This window comes from Rhizopus microsporus (assembly GCF_002708625.1).
Source record: "Rhizopus microsporus ATCC 52813 unplaced genomic scaffold scaffold_37, whole genome shotgun sequence".
Classification (NCBI taxonomy): Eukaryota; Fungi; Mucoromycota; class Mucoromycetes; order Mucorales; family Rhizopodaceae; genus Rhizopus; species Rhizopus microsporus.
Window position 1 is genome coordinate 59389 of NW_019671952.1, and position 14674 is coordinate 74062.

General features: G+C 38.7%; 7 protein-coding genes across 7 annotated transcripts in view; 3 read left to right on the plus strand and 4 right to left on the minus strand.

The window, feature by feature from the left end:
* Window positions 1-551: 551 nt before the first annotated feature.
* On the plus strand, window positions 552-2580 carry RHIMIDRAFT_316817 (t-complex protein 1 theta subunit (tcp-1-theta)). The gene is made up of 4 exons (XM_023615076.1): window positions 552-742; window positions 794-884; window positions 937-1218; window positions 1269-2580. Exons 1-4 carry the CDS (start codon window positions 686-688, stop codon window positions 2489-2491), a joined length of 1653 nt encoding a protein of 550 aa, XP_023461076.1. The 5' UTR covers window positions 552-685; the 3' UTR covers window positions 2492-2580.
* Window positions 2581-3800: 1220 nt separating this feature from the next.
* On the plus strand, window positions 3801-4933 carry RHIMIDRAFT_100446 (DUF396-domain-containing protein). Its single transcript, XM_023605102.1, has 6 exons — window positions 3801-3926; window positions 4002-4030; window positions 4076-4126; window positions 4179-4332; window positions 4391-4549; window positions 4602-4933. The coding sequence occupies exons 1-6, from the start codon at window positions 3857-3859 to the stop codon at window positions 4796-4798; spliced, it is 660 nt and encodes a 219-aa protein (XP_023461077.1). The 5' UTR covers window positions 3801-3856; the 3' UTR covers window positions 4799-4933.
* On the minus strand, window positions 4811-5836 carry RHIMIDRAFT_209414 (diphthine--ammonia ligase; the record flags this gene model as incomplete). Its single annotated transcript, XM_023607136.1, has 6 exons — window positions 4811-4901; window positions 4953-5044; window positions 5108-5288; window positions 5354-5430; window positions 5488-5672; window positions 5734-5836. Coding segments are annotated over 6 exons (729 nt in total), but the record flags the coding sequence as incomplete, so codon positions are not given.
* Window positions 5837-6615: 779 nt separating this feature from the next.
* Window positions 6616-9061, plus strand: RHIMIDRAFT_242740 (transketolase-like protein; the record flags this gene model as incomplete). Its single annotated transcript, XM_023609834.1, has 8 exons — window positions 6616-6703; window positions 6754-6958; window positions 7039-7106; window positions 7167-7323; window positions 7379-7611; window positions 7667-7720; window positions 7775-7845; window positions 7901-9061. The coding sequence occupies 8 exons, from the start codon at window positions 6616-6618 to the stop codon at window positions 9059-9061; spliced, it is 2037 nt and encodes a 678-aa protein (XP_023461079.1).
* A 97-nt stretch (window positions 9062-9158) lies between these two features.
* On the minus strand, window positions 9159-11151 carry RHIMIDRAFT_286928 (UDP-Glycosyltransferase/glycogen phosphorylase; the record flags this gene model as incomplete). Its single annotated transcript, XM_023613424.1, has 8 exons — window positions 9159-9281; window positions 9337-10181; window positions 10232-10346; window positions 10392-10451; window positions 10518-10768; window positions 10829-10911; window positions 10993-11066; window positions 11125-11151. The coding sequence occupies 8 exons, from the start codon at window positions 11149-11151 to the stop codon at window positions 9159-9161; spliced, it is 1578 nt and encodes a 525-aa protein (XP_023461080.1).
* Window positions 11082-13090, minus strand: RHIMIDRAFT_100524 (uncharacterized protein). Its single transcript, XM_023605104.1, has 6 exons — window positions 13071-13090; window positions 12809-13020; window positions 12694-12758; window positions 12169-12606; window positions 11389-12118; window positions 11082-11333 (listed from the first exon to the last, which is right to left on the minus strand). Exons 2-6 carry the CDS (start codon window positions 12930-12932, stop codon window positions 11113-11115), a joined length of 1578 nt encoding a protein of 525 aa, XP_023461081.1. The 5' UTR covers window positions 12933-13020; window positions 13071-13090; the 3' UTR covers window positions 11082-11112.
* An 8-nt stretch (window positions 13091-13098) lies between these two features.
* The window catches only part of RHIMIDRAFT_274950 (Amidophosphoribosyltransferase), a 2360-nt gene continuing 784 nt past the window's right edge, over window positions 13099-14674 (minus strand). Inside the window, exons 5-8 of the mRNA XM_023612510.1 lie at window positions 14211-14670; window positions 14039-14163; window positions 13908-13981; window positions 13099-13854 (exon numbers count right to left, since the gene is read on the minus strand). Of these exons, the coding sequence (XP_023461082.1) occupies window positions 13436-13854; window positions 13908-13981; window positions 14039-14163; window positions 14211-14670 (1078 nt within the window). The 3' untranslated portion in view covers window positions 13099-13435. The remainder of the gene's footprint in view (window positions 13855-13907; window positions 13982-14038; window positions 14164-14210; window positions 14671-14674) is intronic.

Genomic DNA, 14674 nt, shown 5'->3' on the forward strand with positions numbered 1-14674 from the left:
CGATGGCGACTTGGTTGGTTACCTCTTGGTAAACCCCAAGCCTGTCCCTTTCATCCAAATGAACTTTTTTCACGACAGCATAGTTTTTCTTGTTTAGATATGCACAACCGCCTTCAGATGCCCAAATCTATTGACGATCCACTTTCCTATCTTTTGAACCTCTTACCACCAACATTCCTTACCAAGAAAGCGAGAAAATCAATCGGTGCCTGGCTCATGCGTTGGCGTTCCATATGTGCAATATTACTCGAAATGGACTACTTAGCTCACTCTCAGTTTCCTGAAGCTTTAAACCATCTTGGTGAACCCTTTATCAAACGTCCTCGTTATATTCAGTAAAAATTTTCAGATAGTTAATTATCATCCCTAATACGTAATACTTTCACATTTTCCCTTTAATCCCAAAAGGGTTTTTCATTCCTTCTCGCTGCGATCTGACCCGGGCAGTACAGCATGAGGATGCTATGTGCTCATCGGTCATTAAAAATTATTATCAAATAAAATTATTCTTTTAATCGCAACTAAACATTTTTGTTAACGTTGACTAATATATTCTAGTAAACTCTTTCACTTGTCAGGTTGTGACTTCGGCCTTGACATCTTTCTGACCTTAAATTTTGCAATTTTTAAATAAGATTTGCCCTAAAAAAAATACTCTTTCACTCAGCGCGTTAAATAAATCCAGATGGCATTGCGTGTACCCAAAGGAACTCTTCCTCAGTTATTCAAAGATGGATATAAAGTAATACATTTAAAGGATCTTGTAGATATATTCTGTACTAATCCAATATAGTTTCAACAAGGAGTAGAAGAAGCTGTCCTTCGAAATATTGAGGCTACTCATGAACTTTCAGAAGTTGTTAGAACTTCTTTAGGCCCTAATGGTATTTTATATAATCATCTTCGATATTTTTAACTAATGGCTTCTTATTTTAGGTCGTAACAAGATGATCATTAATCATCTGGAAAAGCTTTTCGTAACTAATGATGCTGCTACCATCATCCGTGAGCTTGATGTTGTTCACCCTGCTGCAAAGCTCCTTGTTATGGCTTCTCAACAGCAAGAAAGTGAAGTAGGAGATAACACTAACTTGGTTATTGTGCTTGCTGGTGAACTTTTACAAAAAGCAGCTGATCTACTAAGACTTGGTCTTCATCCTTCTGAAGTGATTCAAGGTTATGAATTAGCAAGAGATCGTGCCTTATCTATTCTTGAAGGTATTATTAATATACTTATATTATATATTAACCTAATTTTTATATATTAGAATTGACCGTCGGCAAAGTTGAATCATTAACATCACGCGATGAGCTTTACAAGATTGTCAAAGCAACTATTTCTTCAAAGCAATATGGTTATGAAGACTTTCTGGGAGGTTTAGTGGTGGAAGCTGCTTTAAACATTATGCCAAAGAATCCAAAAGACTTTAATGTTGATAATGTACGAGTTGTAAAGGTGATGGGCTCCAGTATTCACGAATCTCGTGTGGTTCGTGGTATGGTCTTTGGCCGTGAGCCCGAAGGAATTGTACAAAATGCAAAGAATGCCAAGGTGGCTGTATTCACTTGTCCTTTGGATATCTCACAAACAGAGACGAAGGGAACTGTCTTAATACACAATGCTCAAGAAATGTTAAACTTTAGCAAAGATGAGGAAAAGCAGGTAGAAGGTATCTTTAAGGAACTTGCCGAAGCAGGCGTTAAGGTTGTTGTCACTGGTGCTGGTATTGGAGAACTTGCACTTCACTATTTGAACAGATACAACATCATGGCTGTCAAGGTGCTGTCAAAGTTTGATTTGCGTCGTCTCTGTCGGGTGATTGGAGCAACTGCACTAGCCCGCTTGGGTACACCCACAGCTGAAGAGATGGGTGAATGTGATATAGTTGAAACTGTCGAAATTGGTTCTGATCGTGTCACTGTTTTCCGTCAAGAAGAATCTGACAAGTCTCGTACAACGACTATTGTCATTCGTGGTGCTACACAAAATCACATGGATGACATTGAACGCGCTATTGATGATGGTGTCAACGTGATTAAGGCTGCTACCAAAAATCCTCTGTTGTTAGCTGGTGCAGGTGCTGTTGAAATGGAATTGAATAAACGTCTTCAACAAGTTGCTGCAAAGACGCCTGGGTTGAATCAACACGCCATCAAAAAATTTGCTGAAGCTTTAGAAGTCATTCCTCGTACATTATGTGATAATTCTGGTATGGACGCCACTGCTGTTCTTTCTCGTCTATATGCTGCTCACTATCAAGAAGGTGATGCTGGATTATGCACTGGTGTTGATGTCGAGAATGACAATGACGGCACTGTGGATGCCTCAAAGGCAGGCATTTTTGACTGTTTTGCTTCTAAGCACAATGCTATAAAATTAGCAGCTGACACAGCGATAACCATTCTTCGTGTGGATCAGATTATTATGTCTAAACCAGCTGGTGGTCCAAAGCCACCCAAGAAGCAGGGCCACTGGGATGAAGAAGATTAACTAAAATAAACTTGCTTCGTACTTGTTAAAAACTATATGCTGTTTTCTTTTATTTCTTCTATTTTATTGAGCATCCATGTCAAATAAGTACATGTTAACATAAAAAAGTAACCCTTGTCAAGTATGCGAAGGAAAAAAGTATGTGGGTGTTTATTACCTTAGAAAAGGACATGGTCGATATGTCTATATCAACAACATAAAGCACTACTGAAAGAATAAAAAAGATTGAAGTCGCCTTTATCAATCAAGGAAACATGTAGAATTCATAAATCCAATGAGAGAGTACAGAAACATCTTACGATAACGATGCAAGATGATCCATTCGTAACATACGACCGTCTGAGATTAGAGTTGCATAAAGTAGATATAAAGGTCTGCAGACTATTATCAGCAGTTTAAAGAGGATAGAGTTTGGTTCGTACTTGCATGCTCATAAACCAGTATTGACAGGAGAGCACATGAAGAAAAGGCTTTACTGAGCCCATGGACATATTCACTGGACGGATGAACAGTGGTCTAACGTCGTTTGGGACGATAACTCTCGGTTCACCGTTACCATTACTGATAGTGGCGCAAGAATCGTTAGAGAAATTGACGAACAATACGATGCGAAGAATATTGCACCAGCAAAGAAGTACGGCGAGGGAGAGCGATGATCTAGAGCTGCTTTCATACAAATGATTTTGGCCCTTTAACCTAGGCTGACGGTGCAAGTTGATCAAAACAAATATACCAATATTTTAGTCCAGCATTTCCATCCCTGATTCAGTCAGGCTTTCCAACAAGAGGACAGGGGCTTCATATTTGAAGAAGATGGAGCTTACTGTTATACAGATAGTTATGCTCAATGGTAGAAGGAAATATGCCAGATCAAGGGCTTTGATTCGTTTTCTTTTTTTTTTGCTTTGTTTTGTCTAGTCACTACACATCCTAGGAGACGAAGGAGCAGGTCAAAAGTAAGATCGAAGAGCAAAGGGCTAAATGGATCTATTGGCGTAAACCTTATAGGGCTTGGTTAAGAAGCTGCTGACGTTGATACTTACCTGAATGGAAAAGAAAAAGTTCATGATGGAACTAGTCAACTGAGAGGGCAAATCGAAATGAGACAAGGTTTGAGCAAGATAATTGGGCTGAACACGGCCATGAGTATTTTCTTGATCTAAAAGCAGCTCCAACGGCAGAGGAGTTATTGAAGTAGGCAGCAGCCATTGTGAGAATATCCAAGGGTCTAGAATTTAGTAAACGGGTGAAAAGTTTGGCATAGATATTGATGAGAGCAACTGGACACCAATTTCAGACGGCTCAAATTGACAGCGGACTTCTATTCTTTCTTTCTTTCTTTCTTTCGCTGTCTCTGTCTTCACCATGGGATTACTTCATCCTATAGCATACATTGCAACTGGTCTTGCATTTTGTTTCTTTATCTTTAGCTTAGGTAAATTTAATACATGTCTAAGCGTTTGGAATATCTTATATATAGACACACGCGTGTTTAACATTTGATTGTTAGCATGTGGTCTTTACTATTTAGCAGAATTGGTTAGATCTACCTATATTTAGTATAATATTAAACTCTTTTATTAGGTAGAGGAACACTCTGTCTATACAAAAAAAATGATTAGAACAATGACTTGTGTATGATTATATATGAAGGATGTACTTCACATTCTATTAACACATACAATAGGTTGTCATTTCATTACATGTGTTATTTTGGATATTCGATCGTCTACCATTCTTCTACTTGTTATTCTCAGTCCTATGTCATTTTGTCTATAGTCTCAATTTGAAGACGTTTCCTTTTATCAACCTATCCAGTATTGCCTTTATTAGCAGTTGTAGTAAGTTTGTATGATTTATAAATGAATTGATACCAACTCTCTTCTCATTCCTAAATAGTATTGGTGTTTGCCGATCATTTTTTATGGTTTAGATACTTTACAGCCCATTATAAACCATTTATGGACATTGCTGCATTTTTCGGTCTTTGTGTATGGCTCGTACCCTTTGCTTATTTTATCAGCTTGAGTGCAAATGACAATGCATTACCTATAAGTGGTATGTAGTTTAAGTTGTATGAGAGCTTTGATTAAATTGTATATATTTATAGATCCGTCATTTGTCGATAATATCCCTCATCAACATAAGCAGGGACTATTAAAGATTTTGTTGGGTTACTTTGGAATTAAACAACAAGAAGTGCCCAATGGAAGTCTTGATTATACCAACAACACAAATTATCACCGTCCTGCTACAAACACTATTACGACTCCTCATGAAGGAATACAAAACAGAAAGGCAATCTAAATAAAATACACTTTATTTATTTTCTAGTCGACACTTTTTGAATTTTAGATATACAACTGGAGCAAAGGCATCATCTGAGTGAGTGATGTATTCGACTTCCTCCCTAGAAAGAGAAAAAGTCATTACTTGTGTATAATTTAGTTAGTTTACTTACGCAACAATACGCTTTTTAAACAACGGACAATCCAGAGTGAACGTTTCGTATTCACCGCCTTCACCACAGATATGTGATTCATATTGTTCATTCTATTGTAACGAAAATGAAGTAGGTCAATGACTTTTTGATTCATTCTTTCTCTTTAGGTTTACCAATTGAACTAGTTTAGGGTACATTTCACTAATCGTTTTACCAAGATCATTTGGCCCTAATCCCATTGCAGCAACCTTTATCAAGATAGCATTTACACCTGAACTTGCCATTTCTGCTAATAACTCTTTCTGATCTCTTTGCCACAAATAAGCAAAAGATGTCAGGCCTAATCGATCACAACTATAGATTGTTTCAGTCATTGGTCCTTTATATTTATGCCGTGCTCTTTTGTGCGTTCTATTTACACGTTTTCCACTCTAACTTTCTGATAGCTTGATAGGATTGCCCCAACAGAGACACCCTTTACATCTGGATGTTTTTCCTACGTCATGTATGAATTCATTGTTTTGATACACACACACATACACACACAACTTACGAGAACTTCTTTCAAGAGAACATAAAGATCTTCTGTTTCGTCTTGAGGCGTAACCTCATAATTTGCACCCTGAGCTATGGCTGTGCCTGTGATCTCACGTCTATAAAGAGGAAGCTGCATACAGTCTGCATAAAAATCGATAGCATCGTGACCAACTGTTTGATACATAAAACTATCCAACTCGTCTAAATAATTCTACTGTTAATCAGCATAAACCACTTTCTCTTTTTTTTCTTCTAATATTACCTTTCTCTGATCCAGTAGGAGGCTTTAAATTAGCCAGTGCCACAATCTCATGCCCATTAGAGACACACTGCATCATGTTGTAACAGCTGTCTTTTCCACCACTGTTATTTAGTATGAGCTCATTATACCTTATGCATACTTTTCATTTTTGTTGCACTTTCCTCACTAAACCAATGACCTTCATTTACTTAAAAAAAAAGAGAGAAAAAAGGTTTAAAAAAAAAAGAGAGATTGGCCTTTTTGCGGAACAATTTTCTTAGCCACATAAAGTACTTTTGTTATCTTTGTGTGTGTGTATTTGTTATACTTATATGTGTGTGTTTGTAGTAAAATTTGTTCCGCAAGCAAAAATAACTAAGCAATAATGTCCAAACAATCATGCAGTCCTTTTTTTCTTTGTTTAGACACGCTTTTATTTTAATATGGCCGAATGCACAGGTTTAGTAAGCTTTTCATTATTATTATTCATATTCACTCCAACGGAGATTGGCGGTAACATTAAGCGAATCATGGCAAAGGTAAAATGATTCAACCTTATCACTAATAAAATCTCCGAGATTTATAAGCAAATTCAGGGCCAAAAATCCACACAATTGGCCAAGGAGCGTGCCATCGAGGAGAAACAAGAGTGGATATATGTGTATATTTCTAATCATTAGTCATTCATAACTAATAATTCTCCTTAAACATAACTTGTTTGTAAGCTTATTTAAAACGCGGTACCTACCTTCACTCACTACATCTTAATGGACCCAACCCCCCAAAAATAAAGCCTGACAGCCATATTTGATTCACCGACATCGTCGAGGTTAAATAAACTTTTTAATAAATTCCTTTGTCTTTCTCTTTTCTTTCCCCACCATTTTTTCTTTTCTTAAAGCCATGGTTCAATCTGCCGATCAAAGAGCTATCAACACTGTTCGTTGTCTTGCTGCCGATGTTGTCAAGGGAGCCAATTCAGGCCATCCTGGTATGATGCACACATAACGTTTTATATGCATATTCTTACCGTCTATTCAGGTGCCCCAATGGGCTGTGCTCCCATGGCTCATGTCTTATTCCACAAGTTTATGAGATATAATCCCAAAAATCCTAAGTTTATCAACCGCGACCGCTTTGTTCTTTCCAATGGTCACGGCTGTGCTTTACAATATATTATGCTCCACCTTGCTGGTTATGATGTGACTATGGATGACCTCAAAAACTTCCGTCAGCTTGACTCAAAGTAAGCCCACAAAAAAAAAAACGCGATTCCTGATTATCGTCGGAGTATATGGGTTGTCTTTTTAACCATTCACATCTTAGAACTCCCGGTCATCCTGAAGTGAACGATACTCCCGGTATTGAAGTCACAACTGGTCCTTTGGGTCAGGGTAAGATAAAACGATTAAAAAAACAATCCTGGGAATCAGTCATCTAAAAGATCAAAACAGGTATTTCCAATGCTGTCGGTTTGGCTGCTGCTGAAGCTCACTTTGCTGCTACTTACAACAAGCCCGGTTACGAACTTTTCAACAACAACACCTTTGTTATCCTTGGTGACGGTTGTCTCCAAGAAGGTGTCAGTGCTGAAGCCATTTCTCTTGCTGGGTAAGTTGTACTAACTGAAGATAGCTTACGAGAAAATGATCTAACTGATATATAGTCACTGGAAACTTGGCAAGTTGATTGCTCTCTATGACGATAACGCCATCACTATTGATGGTTCCACAGAAGTTTCATTCACTGAAGACGTTCTTCAACGCTTCCAAGCTTGTGGATGGCACACACTCGTTGTCAGCGATGGTGATAACGATGTTACAGCTATTCAAAAGGCTATTGAAGAAGCCAAGAGCGTGACTGATAAGCCTACTCTTATCAAGGTTAAGACTACCATCGGTACGGTTTTCTTTTAGTCACTGTAATAATCATTGTCATCTGATAAACGCAATAGGTTATGGTTCATTGAACCAAGGCGAAGAAAAGGTTCATGGCTCTCCCCTCTCAGGTAAGGAAAAAGAAGAAATTAATACTGAATATGTGTTATTAAGTCACTGTGTAGATGCCGATATCAAACAAGTTAAGGAAAAGTTTGGTTTCAACGGTGATGAAAAATACAGCGTCCCTCCAGAGGTAGAGAAGTCAAATTAATGCACATAAAGAATGAAGGAGCTAATATATGGTTTAGGTCTATGATTTATATGCTGCCCGTGCTGAATACGGTGCCAAGGTTGAACAGGAATGGAACGAACTCTTTAGCAGATACAAGTCTGAATACCCCGCCGAAGCAGCTGAAATCGAACGTAGATTCAATGGCAAGCTGCCTGAAGGTTGGGAAGCTGCTCTCCCTCGTTTCACTCCTTCTGATGCACCTGTTGCCACTCGCAAGTTATCTGAAGGTGTCCTTACTTCCCTTTCCGAAGTTATTCCCGAACTTTTGGGTGGATCTGCCGATTTGACCGGTTCCAACTTGACTCGTTGGAAGAAGGCCGTTGACTTCCAACACCCTTCCACTGGCCTTGGTGACTACACTGGCCGTTATTTCCGTTATGGCGTACGTGAACATGGTATGTTTGCCATCATGAACGGTTTGACTGCCTATGGTGGTAACATTCCATTTGGTGGTACTTTCCTCAATTTCTTGACCTATGGTTGGGGTGCTGCCCGTCTTTCTGCTTTATCTCACTTCCGCGTCATCTATGTCATGACCCACGATTCTATTGGTCTTGGTGAAGATGGTCCTACTCACCAGCCTATTGAAACCTTAGTGTTAACACGTGCTACTCCCAACATGCTCACTTTCCGTCCTGCTGATGGTAACGAAGTTTCAGGTACATACCTTGTCGCCCTCGAAAATGCACACCGTCCTTCAGTCATTGCCCTCTCTCGTCAAAACCTTCCTCAACTCGCTGGTTCATCTGTCGAGATCGTTCGCCGTGGTGGTTATGTCCTTCAAGATGTCGAAAATGCTCAATTGATCTTGGTTGCCACTGGTTCCGAAGTTTCCTTGGCCGTTGATGCCGCTAAACAATTGGCCGCTGAAGGTGTTGCTACTCGTGTTGTGTCTATGCCTTGTACCGAATTATTTGATGAACAACCTGAAGAATACAAGAAATCCGTTTTAGTTCCTGGTGTGCCCATCATTTCTATTGAAGCACTTGGTACCACTGGCTGGGAACGATATGCTCATGCTCACATTGGCATGAAAACCTTTGGTGCTTCTGCACCTATCAAGGAGCTTTACAAGAAATTCAATATTACTGTTGAAGCTACTGTCGAAAAGTCTAAGAAGGTCCTTGCTTACTATCAAAAGGCTGGTTATGTCCCTGAAGTCGGTCTTGATTTCTAAATATAATCTCAATCCAAGAAATATTTAACTTTCATTAATCGTACATTTTTATTACAATATTCAATAAAAAGAGGGTTTCTTTTTGCGCTTAATATCTTTAAACATCATCATCATCATCACTGGATGAAGATTGATCCTGCTTCTTTTGTTCACATCGCAGTTGCTTTGCATATTCAATATCTCGATAGATGCATTCGACTGCATTCCTTGTACCATGTTCCTGTTGTACACACAATGTGTTGATGACGAGCAAAAATGAAACATATATGACTTACCTTTCGAATTGTTTCACCAACAGCTTGTGCCCTGGCTATCATGGCCGTATTCTGAGTTACAGTGGTGAGGGCAACTTGTAACGCTGTTTTCGTCAACTTTGTGATACACACACCGACCTGTAATTCCTCTACACGCTGTCCCCAAAATCGCTGATCACCAAAGAACGGTTTGATAACAGTGGGCAATCCGGCCCTCAAGCCTGCAGCCGTTGTGCCTGCACCGCCATGATGGACAACAGCTTGTATCCTTGAGAACAACCATTCATGAGGAACAGACTCACAATGATAGATTGTTCCAGGATGCTGGTCTAGGAGCGAGCTACTGTCGTCTTCTTTGTGCCTACCAGACCACCCTTTACAGATGATCGCTCGCACATTCGATTTCAAAACGGCATCTACGATTGTTCGCGTTGTCTCTCCCGGATCAGGCACAATAATGGAGCCAAAGCCAATATAGACGATTGGCCGAGAGTCCATGGCCGTTAAGAAATCGGTCAACTCATGAGGAGGTGTCCACGCCTGAGAACTATCTAGAAACCAATAACCAGTACAGTGTATATAGTCAGGCCAGTCCTTGGGTGGATGAATGACGGATGGACTGAAAGAATAGAGATAAGGCACCTTGTCGAGTTCGAGTCTGTCCAAAGTAGTTATAGGCAGCTGGAGGACCTTTCGACGAAACCGGTTTATGTATCGAGCAGTTCCTGCCCAAAGAGCCATTTCAATCATGACATATGTCATATCATTGTATATACGTCCGCCTGCTGTTGACTGAACAGCAAATGGATGAGGAAACTTGCCTGTACGACTAAATGGGAATGGCATGCTACGAAAGTAGGGTATCTCTATCATGCTGTTAGCTTTCTCTTTTTTTCAAGAAAACTCTGGTTTATACCTAGTTTCTCAGCAATATGAACACCAACCATAGCACTGGGACTTTCAATCAGTAAGTCTGTTCCTTGGCATGCTTCATAAGAATAGACGAGCAACTCCTCAAGCCAGTTATAGAACTAAGAAGGATTAGACCGGTGCATAAACGTACTCTTATCACTTACGAATTTGGCGCCTTCTCTAATAAAGGAGACAGATAGAAAAGAATTGTCAATACAAAGCTTCTATGTACAAGATGACTGTAAGTCAACTATGTTTTTCTATATATTTCTTCAATTGCTCTATAATACCATCAAGTCACCAGGATCACCACCAACGGACCGAAATTCTATATCATTCTGCTCTATCCATTCTTTATACTCAGGATGTGTTGCTATTCGGCACCGGTGGCCATCTTTTTTGAGTTCTTGGCATAAAGCCAAATAGGGTTGGACATCACCTCTTGAACCAATGGTTAAGCATGTGATATGCAATGGTTGTTGAACCTGCTTCTTTACTTGACTGGTATAGAAAGATGATAGTGAAAGTAAAGGTGGACCCTCTTGTTTAAATGATTGTTTAATAAAAAATAAGGAAATATGTTCAATGTGTAAATACGTACCATATCCTAACGGAGGCCTAACCGGCTGAGGTTTATCTAAATCATGATTATTCTTTAAAAGAGATTCTTTAGAATAAATAGAGCTAAAAAAAAAAAAAAAAAAAAAAAAAAAAAAGAATTAAGAGCTTGGAATACATACATCTTCAATTTACCTTGTGTCGAACGCATCATCAGTCATAAGCAAGCATACGTAAAAGCAATAATCACGAAGCTCAATAGATGAAAATTCAAAGTATACCTATGCATATATGTATTTGTGTACATGTTATGGTCACCAAGCATTTTTATATAGATACCTCATCTGGCATATCTCTAACTGTCATTGTTAGTCCATAGACAAGATGGAAACTCTTTGAATGCATCCTATTGACCTGAACTACATCTTTCCAAGGTACGACTAATTTTTGCTTCCCAACTGCAACATTTGCATAAAAACAGAGGTGTCGATCGGTAATATACATTCTCCCATAATGTGGTATAGTACGCCAAAATGAGCATTTGAAAGCTATAGAAACATGAGGTAAGTTTATGAAAAGCGGAGAGTTTAACCAAATATTTACTTGCATCTACTTTTTCCACATTTAATAGCATAGGAAAGTGCTTATCCAGTCGCTTATTCATGGCTGCTTGCTCCTGCTCCAGTTCATAAGGCGATTTATGCTGACTTATTGGGACTTGGTAATGCTTCTTTAATAGACCAGATAGACACGGGCTAACCCATATTTCGCCCACTGGGTGATCTTTTGAAAGGGTCTTTCCTTTATGTCCACTCGATAGTAACGAGCTTATACTTGTTGCTCGGTAATGTCTGGACTTACTTGGCTGTGGTTTTAAATAAGTTAAGGACGTAGAGTATGTTGCTGCATTATTAGGATTTGAGCCTTCATGAGAGTTACTGATCTTATTATAGAGATAGCTAGGCGTTATATATTGTCTCAATGTACTTAAAGAGCCACTTCGGTGATGTCGTCCTGTAACGGACGATTGTTGGGATGTCGTATCCGAAGCTTGACTCAAACTTTCTTCAGGCTCTTCCTCATTTTGATGCTGTCCAATTATCTTATTCATAAACACAGTTGGGAGAGCAGCAGGAGAGATGTTTTGTAGGAAGTTGTCAAAGCTTAAAAAGGAACTATATGTAGGAGAAGTTGGTTGTTGTTGTTGTTGCTGTTGCTGTTGCTGTTGCTGTTGCTGTTGCTGCACTCTATCCTTGTATTTTGGATTGTTTTTCCACGCATCCACGATATGGCAATAAGCGAGTTCAATATTAGGAAAGAAGGCAAAATAGTACTGCATGAAAATTAATACCAGCTGAGAGTAATAACAGAATTATGCTGTACCTCTTTTATGTCTTCCCCCTCATCATCGCCGTCTGAAATACTTATCTTGATATTCTCAGCAAACTGAAAGACGGATGGTTTTTCAATTGCAATCACATTTGCTAGTGGCAAGGCAACACGTATACTACTACCTGAGTTCTGTGCAAGAAATATACCCTTTCTCAGTTCGTCAAACCATTCTTTTTGAGAGACCTGTGAATCTGCAAACAAAAAATAGCGGCCTGTGTCTGTTTGTAATCGAATTCCGAATTTCTTTGGTTTATACATGTCAATTCGAATGACGCCCACAAGGTCGATACTGTTTAAAGGAAGATATTTTGATTCAGCAGACTCATACCATGATAAGACGTGGCCAGAAAGTTCAAAGTAGTAACGAAAGCTACGGGGTGAATTCACGTGATTCTTTTTAGTCAAATAACCTGTTTTATGCGGGCCTTTCTATTATCCATTCACACAGGTTGGTAAATGTTTTGATTGTTTGTAGAAATTTACCTTTTTTCCAGGTAAAGAAGCATAAAAACATACGTGCTGATTAGTTATGTACATCCAACCGGGTAAAGTAACAATTCTGATCATGTAGCAGGAAAATCCTATTGGATATTTGTTGATCTAGGTGTTAGGTATTCATTGTATCTCTTACTGTTTATCAGTTTATCATTTGAAGGCAACTCAAACACATTCTTTACTCTTTCTTCCATAGACTTTATTGTATTTAATTCGTTGATACTATTGTCGGTTGACGTATCAGATAGGGAATCTGACATACTTGTACTATCTATAAAAGTATTAGATTTATATAAATTATATAGCGCTACTTGTCAAAGATATATTACTACTGTCAGTTGTAGATGTCTATATAACAGAAGGTTAAGTTTTTTACTTTTATATAAGCTTTATCTTACATTATCTCGTTCATTCTTTGTAAGCATGGAAAATAAATAAAGTAAAGCGGAAGAAGAACGCTTTTATTCTCTCCCTTTTTATAAGGGAGCCAATGCTCCGGTTTTATTTAAAGTCAACTCCGTTACGGAGTTTTATATTGTAGTTCGCAGTAATTGATGCCCCGTTTGGTCATAGGCTGTTATTTTACGCCAAATAATATAGTCAAGTTCAAAAGGTAGCCAAGATGATCTTAGCTTACTGAATACACATAAACATGATTCTGTAACTACGCTTCAATGTATCATATAGCCTTACATACATATTACATCTAACTCTATTCGTATTGTTGGCTTTTATTGTTTTATGCATTTTATATAAACAGGAATTATTTTTTATAATTGTTATGCAAACCTATACTCTCATTGTCTGCATCTGCTCTGTCTTTTTCAGAGAACTTTCGCTCATGTTCAATATGTTCAAAGTATGCTTCATTCACATCTTTTGTCACATATTTGCCATCAAACACAGATGTATCAAATGTTTCAATCATAGGATTAAATTGACGAACAGATTGTACTAAATCATTCAAGTCTTGATAAATAACCTTATCAGCTCCTATCTCCTCTGCAATCTCATCCACGTCTCTTCCATGAGCCACCAGCTCGCTTCGTGTAGGCATGTCAATACCATATACGTTGGGGTATCGAATAGGGGGTGCACATGATGCAAAATACACTTTCTTCGCTCCTGCTTCACGGGCCATTTGGATGATTTCCTTGGAAGTGGTTCCTCTGACGATGGAATCTATCCTGTTTGGTTAACCTATATTATCGTATGAATATAATGCAAATACTTACCATCTACCAATAATACGTTCTTATCTTGGAATTCCAATGCCATTGCATTCAATTTACGACGAACGTTCTTGCGTCTATAGGTTATAAAAGTTATGCATCTTATGTTACTGTCATTCTAAATAGTTACTTACCTCACTTGTTGACCAGGCATGATAAAAGTTCTGCCAACATATCTGTTCTTGTTAAAGCCTTCACGATAGACAATATTCAATTTACGAGAGCATTGTAAAGCGGCGGCACGGCTCGTATCAGGTACCTATGATCGAATGAGTAAGACGTTTATAAAAAAATAAATGTACTTACGGGAATAACAACATCAATATCCATATTATCTTGGAATGCCTTTATGACTTGTTCAGCCAATGCCTCACCCATAGCAAGACGAGCCTTGTAAACTGAAATTCCATCAATAATACTGTCTTGACGAGCGAAATAGACGTATTCGAATATACAAGGAGCGATCGTCTGTTCAACAGCCAAGCGACGACGAGACACTTGATCACGAGTGATAATAACGGCTTCACCGGCCTTGATATCTTCAAAATCAGTGAATCCGAGTGCTTCCAAGACGACGCTTTCGGAAGCAAACATATAATCATAACCAGCCCCTGTTTGTCTTCTACCCAAAATCAATGGACGGATACCGTGGGGATCTCTGAAACCGATGATACCAAATCCTGCAATCATTGCAACACAGGCATATCCTCCTTTACATTGTTGATACAAATCTTTGATGGCTGTAAAGATATCTTCTTCATTCACTCTTA